Source organism: Zootermopsis nevadensis, unplaced genomic scaffold, assembly GCF_977971745.1.
Source record: "Zootermopsis nevadensis isolate Lab colony 2312 unplaced genomic scaffold, Znev_1.0 Znev_ptg000011l, whole genome shotgun sequence".
Lineage (NCBI taxonomy): Eukaryota > Metazoa > Arthropoda > Insecta > Blattodea > Termopsidae > Zootermopsis > Zootermopsis nevadensis.
Window position 1 is genome coordinate 4033270 of NW_028259143.1, and position 8259 is coordinate 4041528.

Below are 8259 nucleotides of genomic sequence, written 5' to 3' on the forward strand. Positions count from 1 at the left end.
TGAAAAGAAATTGGTTAAATCAGTTTGCATACAGTTCAGCCAGACTCACTTTTACGCTAGTAAGACTGATTGCAATATCATGATTTCAAAATTATTATTTATGGAAGCTGTGTGGGTAGTTGGCCGTGTTACCGGATGAGCAAATACACTGGCGCCGACCGTAGTGTTCTACCTCTTCCCTAAGAGATGGCAGAATAGTTGTCGCATGAAGCGATGTTTCTTGCTATTGTAATTTGTTCGATGTTGGTATAATCTGTGTTCCTTATAGTCAGAGAGGCCACAATTCTGTAATTTGTGTGGCTAAGGAGAAATGCCTGTTAAGGAATTATCGTAAAAGGTGTTGTTGCCCGACATTATTTATATGTTGTTGGTGGTGATATGTTAAGAAAGAATCCTAAACGACAATATTCAAGATATGTTAAAGGTGGTGCTAAAGTGTTTCTCGCTGTAGAAGCAGTTCTATTTGCAGCTTCATATGGAATTTGGCATCGTATGAACACATCTTCTGGTGAGTGGGCAGCAAGTGGAAAGTGGTTTTACGGTAAACCGTAGTTATTCTGAGTGCCAGAAACGTGATTGTCAGTTTCTTACAACGTCCTGCAATGGATATTTATTGTTCCTCCATGACGTACAGTCTGCATTTCTCTGTTACAGATTTTCGTTTATATATGCACAAAAACTATCCCTGGATTCTGGGTGGTAAGTAGAGTGTACTTGATCCAATATACAGTTTATATGAATGTTCCTTTTTTATCTTTATTAGAACAATCCTGCAAGAATATATTAGACACAGTTTAAGATCTGATTTCTGAAAGATGACAAAGTTTGATTAGGTATCATTGTGTGTGTGTGTGAGACTCCTAAGTACTTTAAATTAATTTGACAGTTTTTGTTGTATTATGTATGGATAGCATAACAGTTTATGTCATACCAGCATCATATTTTTACGTTTTGACTTATGTTGTTCAAATATGAACTTTTAATGTGAGGGTAATGCTACTGAAATTCTGATATTTTGGAATAGACAAAAAAACTGCCTAATTGTGCTTGTGGTCTTTGTTTTTGCCCCACTTTCCCACACATCAAACAAAAACCAATGTTTTGGCAGAATTTGGTTATGTGCATACTGAAACATATTCGTAGGATTACTAAGCTTGTCGCAGATTAGATTTAGGTTGAGTGGTAGGTAAGAATACAAAAGACTCCAGTGTGACTACCCAGTAGGCCTTTGAAAATTATTCATATCTTACATTGAACAGTACAAACAAGTTGAAAGAAACATTATACTCTTAAAAATAGAAATTTACTTTAGCAGTTTATAAATGAAAATATTTATTAGCCAACAAAAATTATTTTCTGTTCTTTACTCAGATAGTGCTATACATTTTACCCTTAAAAAACTCATTTTTTATCTATTTGTATCTGATGTAAAGTTTTTTTATTTGCTCTGTGATCATACTGTAACTGAGTTAGTGTCTTTCATATATACTTGTTGTTATGCTCTTCTGTTGAGGGTTGTAGCTCCCTTTTAAGGTGTTCTCTTATGACTTACTGTTTAAGCAATTATGAAAAATGTTTTTCTTCTGTTCATTTATTTTAGGTTATTACAGAATAGGAGAATCTTTCTCATCACACCCAAAAGCTCTTCAGATACGTGAATTGGATATGAAGTTGTGGAAACAAGAGGGCAAAATTTCAAGTGATGCATAGATTTTAGGAATAATTAATGGAGCACAAAATGTGGGGTGGTTGCTCTGTGATCTCTTCTATTTAATTGGAGTTGGCGGATTTGGCTGGTCATTAATGAATCTTGTATTGAAAAATGATGAGAGTATTTCTTTGAAGGTAAAGAATAATTAAGTTGTAATCATTGTTTTAATTATTTACATGTAACATTTTCAGTTGTCAGAGTAATTAATTCCTTATCGCCTGCAGAGTGCCCTGTTATTTGAAAGCAGTGGTAGTTCCAACAATCAGATTTATACAGCACAAATAAATTTATTAGGCGTGGTGGAGAAATTAAGGTGTTGCCAGATGGAGGACAAGAATCAAACTGAACTGAGCTTGTCATTATATTTTATTATAATGATTAGTATGAATTAACTAATACTGTAATGAATGTTTATCATTGTAAGGTAAAACTGTTTATGCTGCTTATTTTTCATGTATATCCAAGTAAGTTGCAAAATCCATTTATGCAACTTTTTGACGTAAATACGTCTATACGGAAGGGTCATTCGGCAAAAAGCGTAACGAAGATGTGTAAGATCCATTTCAACAATGTGTAAATATGGACTGACAACAATGGTTTGATTTTATATGAAATCCTGTGTGCATTGTTATGTTACCTAAGAAACTAATTGTTACATCATCTGTTTACTCGACAATGTTGTGTTACATTACTGCCGTCAACAATCCGCTTTCGTTATTGCGGAAGGAGCTGATCTGCGAATCACCTGTAGAAGTGCGTTGTAGACTAGATAATTTTGTGCTGGTAAAAACCTTTTTATAATATCGCAATTACTTATCTTATATAAGAATTATTACATTACATTACATAACAGAGACGTATTTACGTCAAAATCTCCGGAACCGTGGTTCCACTGTCAACTTTTCTGTTGGGTTATGAGATAAGTTTAAAAAAGTATTTATGCTCTTATACAGTGTAGTTATTAATATTTTAAGATCTTAATAAATGAATTTTCCAGCATTGAATTAATTAAAATTGGATTAATTATTCCTGAGTTTGTTCATGTGTATGGTGGAAGATGATCACACTGTGTGTCACATCAGCTGTACATAAACACCCCTTATTTATTTCCACCATTTTATTTAGGTACTTTTTTGACAATGTGTTTTGATTGAAGTCATTTTATAAAGGGAGTGTTATGCTTTTTGATGTTTCTCACTACTCTTCTTTTATATACATATCTTATATTATTTGTCCCTTACTGGTTTGAACATTTTTCTCTCATTCACTGTGGAATCCTGAAAACTTTTATACTTAGTCTGTAAAAAATGTTTGATGTTTGTTGAGGTGTATGTGTCTAAAATGGAAAATAATGTGGTGATTTGATATAATATATATTTTCCTTATGATTTTATGAATTTGGTATTCAGATTATATTGAGATTGTAAATATGCCATCAGTTTTACTTTGTGTGTTGAAGAAAGGGAAACAAAGTGATGCCACAATCTTAGTGGTTGATTTCGTAATAAATAAATAAATCAGCCTGTATCTGTTTGACACTGCCTGCTGTACTGTGTTTAAGGATGTGACTGTTCTTGCTTTGAACATGAATTTTTCTTTCAAAAGAAAGCTAACATGAAATATTTCGTACCATTTCACAGTTGTTTCTAGAGAGGTTGAGTCATCCCTCATAATTGAGTGGATCACAGAGACCAGTTTGCCATTCTGAGAACAAATTTTGAATATTATTTTCTGGTTTGAGAGACTGAATGTTGAAATAATATAATGTTGAAATATAATGATTACTGATTGCTTTCTGTGTTACTGTTATAGAAACATCCTGAAACTCGGAAAGAACATAAGGAAAAAACTTTGTAAGGACATCAACCTATCATTGATCTTCGTCATGCAGCTTAAGTTAGAGAACCAATGTACCACCAAAGCAAAGCTGGAATTGATGCTATAAAAGATTAAGATTTGACCAAAAAACATTGAACACCTAGTGTGTAATGTTATGGAGGTTCAGGATAGTGTATTTAGTGATATCTAGTGATACATTTTTAGTTTAATTTCTTTAGCTTGAGGTGTCATACCCAATAGGCGAAAGGAGTGACTTACAGGTGACTGAGTATTTATTGTACTTATAACATGGATAAGTTAACTGTTGAAGAGAATAAGGAAACTGTTACAGGGAAGTTGCTGCGACACGAAATGGAACGCCAGCAAGAACTGGAACGAAAACAAGAAAATAAAGAACAAACTTCATCAAGTATTGAACAAATTAGCTCCTATGCTGACACATTTACAGAGAACAGGCATGACATAGAAAGTGCTCTGAATGCAGCTGATTTGGGAGAAGTTGATAAAAATCAACTCCCTTCCCATTTTGACAAGATCAGCAAAGATATTCAGAGTCTTCAGCGATTTGTTTCTGCTTCAGCATTCTATCTGCGAGGGTATGACATTCGTAAAGCACAGGAAGCTGTTCAGAGTTTGCAGCAGAAGTGTCAGGAACTTGAAGAACGACTGCTATCAAAAAAGAAATTTGGTTTTAAGCTAAAGAATGTTGGTAATAATATTAGAAAGGAATCATCTCTTAAAAAAATTGAAGACACTGTTGATTCAACATCCCTTGCCAAGTTACAATTGAACAAGATTGTATGTGGGCATGCTGGAAATATCTGTGGTTTTTCTGATAGAACGGGAGAGACTTTGTCACTCTCGCATGAAGTAATATGCAAGAAAGATGTATTACTAACAAATTTAGGAAGCTGCACTATCAGACTGACTGGCTCTCCTAGCACTCTTCACATTACGTCACTTCACAATTGCACAGTTATGTCTGGACCAATTGCAACATCAGTGTTTGTTGATGATTGTAAAGATTGCATTTTTATTGTTGCTTGTCAGCAGATGCGCATCCACAACACAAAAGACTGTGACTTCTACTTACATGTCACTAGTAGAGCTATTATTGAAGATTCAACTCGAGTGAGATTTGCTCCTTACAATTGGAAGTATGAGAATATGGAGAACCATTTTAAAATAGCTGGCTTAAATATAAATATAAATAACTGGAATTTGGTAAATGATTTTAACTGGTTGGCAAGTGATGAACCTTCGCCCAACTGGTGTATATTGAAAGATGTTGAAAAGAAATGTGATTGGGTATGATTAGTGGGAAGATAAATATGTAATATGAAATGCAATGATGTAATTATGCGATGATAGGACATAAATGTTTTACTGGCTTCTCAGATATGTTTCTGGAAAACAACAGAAAATGTAAGATTTGAGGTTTTCACAGCTGTGAGTATGAAGACAGAAATCTTCAACAAAAGAAAATGTTTCCTCATTAAAATGCTTCTGCAGATTTAACATTTTTAATTTTTCGTGCTTGTTAACCTTATTTCTGTTTGAATGTAATAAATCACTTAAATATAGCCATTTGTCTATGTTCAATACAAATTATTTAATCTTAAATATACCTGAGTGATTGTATTTGTAGTGGACAGAGCTGAGAAATAAGTCACATAGGAATGATTTAACTAGACTTCAAAATGTCATTACTAATACATTTGGTATTGTCCTTTAGCTTTTGAAGTCAGTTACTGATTCCATCTTTAGGGGTGAATGTGGCGGTAGTATTTTCCTCCAAAACATTTGTATCTGCATAAAATGTAGTATGATTTGACTGTCCAGAAGACCAACATTGATACCTTCACCACTGTGAAATTCATTACAAGGTTTTGATCTTGTCTAATAAAACCAAGACCTGCTTATACAAAATTCAAAGGGACTATAATTTCTTTTTCATTTCAAGCAAGTTCTGAATTCTAAATAAAAAATATGCCATAAACATACTTTTGACTGACATCTCAAGTCAGAAATTGATATCTACATTTTAATGTTACCATTCAATATATCTTTTCAGCTGTTTATATTTTATTATGGGAGTGGGAACTTGCAGATTTTGAATTTTGGTTTGTTACTCTGGTGAAAATTCTGAAACTGACCGAGATACAAGTCTGGGTTTTCGTCATTCTTTGTTGGATTTGTTACAAAGGATCATAGGTAATGAAACAAACTGTTGATGACAAATGAGAGGATTTTTAACCTTAAGCCTGTACCTTCAAAAGCCAAGTATGCTTCTTGCCTATGTGAAATCCTTTTAATATTTATTTAAAACAACATCAGTTTCTTGACCAAGGATGTTGATAACATGTTTTATACGTGTTATAGTTTTATCGATATTAAAAAGTAACCGAAATCCCAAACTATATAGATTGGGTTTTGTTCCAGCCTGTTGTTTTTTTGAGCAATTTATAGAGATCCAAATGGTATGTCAGTCCAAATAAGGTTTTAATGTGCGTATGTAATACCAAATTATATTTCGCGCGTTTAATGACCACTTTTTATCCAGATGGCAGCAGTGACGGAATCATACATTATTACTGCAATCTTTCCAATTATTACAATCGAAGTCAAATTTATTCTCACAAAGTTACAATAATCTACATCGAGAATGAACACAATTTTTACAGTAATATTTATGTGTGTTTGAATATTAATTACTCTAAAGACTAAAGTTTCTCAGCAAGTTGGTTACTGATACCTTTGCTCGTAGTACATCTTTCCGGAAGAGGTAGGACCTACGAAAGATGGCTAAATCTCTGTCGTCCTTGCTGGCCAAAGGCCCAGTTGTGGCAAAAGGTAATTCTGTGAACAAAATACTGCGTTATATTTTAAATATAAAACACTGTTTTCGTCTTTGTCCATATTTACTTTATTACGGATTACCAGTATTAGGCATACATTCAGCTTTACGCAGAGCACTTCTCATTCTTTCTGTTGAATTTAATATATCCGTCAACACTAGTTGTTAATGTATTGGATTAAAAGTCTGTATGTAAACCCTCTATTTGTATATTTTTGTATATAAACTGATTCCATGTCCCCTTTTAATCATGAAAGGCACAAAACTATCTATCAACAGTAAACTGGATGAAGGTTGATTTTTGTGACGGTTTTGTTACAGGTGTTGTTGACTTTGCTACTCCAAGATTTAACCTGTTTTTGAAATATGCTAGAGTTGAATTGGTACCGCCAACTCCTGCAGATATTCCACAAATACGGTCTGGAATACAGAAACTGCTCACAGGGTTTCGAACTGGGAAGTGGAAGGAAGCCTCTGTAAAAGTTAGTATATGGATTACATGAACGATAACAGACTTGTGCATTTCATAATTTATGGAGCGTCTGTGTTTCTAAATAAATAAAATGTTCATGAAATTAAGTACCGCAATACACTCCAGTCCATGTTTTCTGTGTTGCTTATACTGTTTCAGGAAGCATGGCTAAACTCACTAGTAACAGCAGAAGTTGTTTTATGGTTCTTCATTGGTGAATGCATTGGGAAGAGAAGCATTGTTGGTTATCATGTATGATATCTTTTCTGTGTAAAATTATTGTACTAAATTCTGGAATGCTCTTATAGCAATATCTGTTGAAGTGTACATGTTATTTGTAGCATACAAATTAAAATATAAATTATAGTATTTGAACCTTACTGTATCTGTTATTTCTGAATAACTAAAGAGCAGGTATTTGTCAGTTTCGTAACTTTGTGAGATACCATGTATTCAGTCATTATCGCGTTAGTATAGTATAGTTTTGTATTGGGCTGAGTAAAAAGTTGGTACAAATTACAAAACTGTGTGTTATATGTAATCCTAAGGCAAAGAACTGAGAAAAATGTGCGAGTATTTCATGGAATGGAGGTGCTCTCTATTGATCAAAGTTTTACTTCTCACAGAAAGTGCAATATGATTAGTAAAAATATAGTATGTTTGACAAATGAACAAGGTTGAAGAAGCAAGTGAATGCTGTTATGGATTAAATATGATAATGAAAGGTTAGTAATTGTTTTATTTGCATATTATCTTTGTGGGATGGTTGTTGTAGTTCTGTTAAATATTTTACCATTTCTTTAATATATATAGTTAGAAGAGCTCTAGGAATGCTTAAGAATGAGAACAGCCTCTTAATGTACACTAGATGCCTTTATGCACTGTTATGAATGTACTGGAATGCTAACTTTCTGGTAGCAGAACCTGCATGTTCAGCACCAACAACACCAAAGCCTGCCACCTGCCTCGATCCTGAGCCAACTCCATCCATTTGCCATCCTCGAATGCAAAACATCTGGCCAATAGTTGATCTATTACAACGGAATCCACATTGATCGTCCTCGATAATTTCATTCACAAATGGCGTTAACCGTGCCAGAAGAATATTCAGAAGGTACTGCACTCAGTTTTGTCTTGTTTTATGGATAGGGACAATTGATTCTTTCCATTGTTGCAAAATTATTGAGCTTGAGAGAAATAGTAAGGACAAAAATGATAGATTCATAAATTATTTTAAGAAAGATATGTACCTCAGACTAATTACACTGTATTATGTTATACCATAGGTACCTATTCCAAGCGCAGACTCTTAAACTTAAAGCTCTTGGTAATTGGCCAAATGTTTAAAAATAACTTCTAATGGGGAAACAACTTAATACT

At 33.6% G+C, this 8259-nt stretch overlaps 3 protein-coding genes across 5 annotated transcripts; all 3 read left to right on the forward strand.

The window, feature by feature from the left end:
• Nucleotides 1-245: 245 nt before the first annotated feature.
• LOC147874030 (protein CEBPZOS) lies at nt 246-1741 on the forward strand. Its single transcript, XM_087347118.1, has 3 exons — nt 246-508; nt 655-699; nt 1601-1741. Exons 1-3 carry the CDS (start codon nt 379-381, stop codon nt 1708-1710), a joined length of 285 nt encoding a protein of 94 aa, XP_087203244.1. The 5' UTR covers nt 246-378; the 3' UTR covers nt 1711-1741.
• Nucleotides 1706-5133, forward strand: Tbcc (Tubulin-binding cofactor C). Of its 3 annotated transcripts, none has more exons than XM_087347116.1 (3): nt 1706-1845; nt 3524-3564; nt 3882-5133. In XM_087347116.1, the coding sequence occupies exon 3, from the start codon at nt 3902-3904 to the stop codon at nt 4862-4864; it is 963 nt and encodes a 320-aa protein (XP_087203242.1). In that variant the 5' UTR covers nt 1706-1845; nt 3524-3564; nt 3882-3901; the 3' UTR covers nt 4865-5133. The 3 variants fall into 3 exon arrangements, with proteins under 3 accessions (XP_087203242.1, XP_087203243.1, XP_087203241.1); XM_087347117.1 differs by lacking the exon at nt 1706-1845 and adding an exon at nt 1852-2494; XM_087347115.1 differs by lacking the exons at nt 1706-1845; nt 3524-3564 and having other exon boundaries at nt 3839-5133.
• A 1114-nt stretch (nt 5134-6247) lies between these two features.
• ATPsynG (ATP synthase, subunit G) lies at nt 6248-7259 on the forward strand. The gene is made up of 3 exons (XM_022067575.2): nt 6248-6403; nt 6729-6889; nt 7039-7259. The coding sequence occupies exons 1-3, from the start codon at nt 6352-6354 to the stop codon at nt 7135-7137; spliced, it is 312 nt and encodes a 103-aa protein (XP_021923267.2). The 5' UTR covers nt 6248-6351; the 3' UTR covers nt 7138-7259.
• Nucleotides 7260-8259: the final 1000 nt, after the last annotated feature.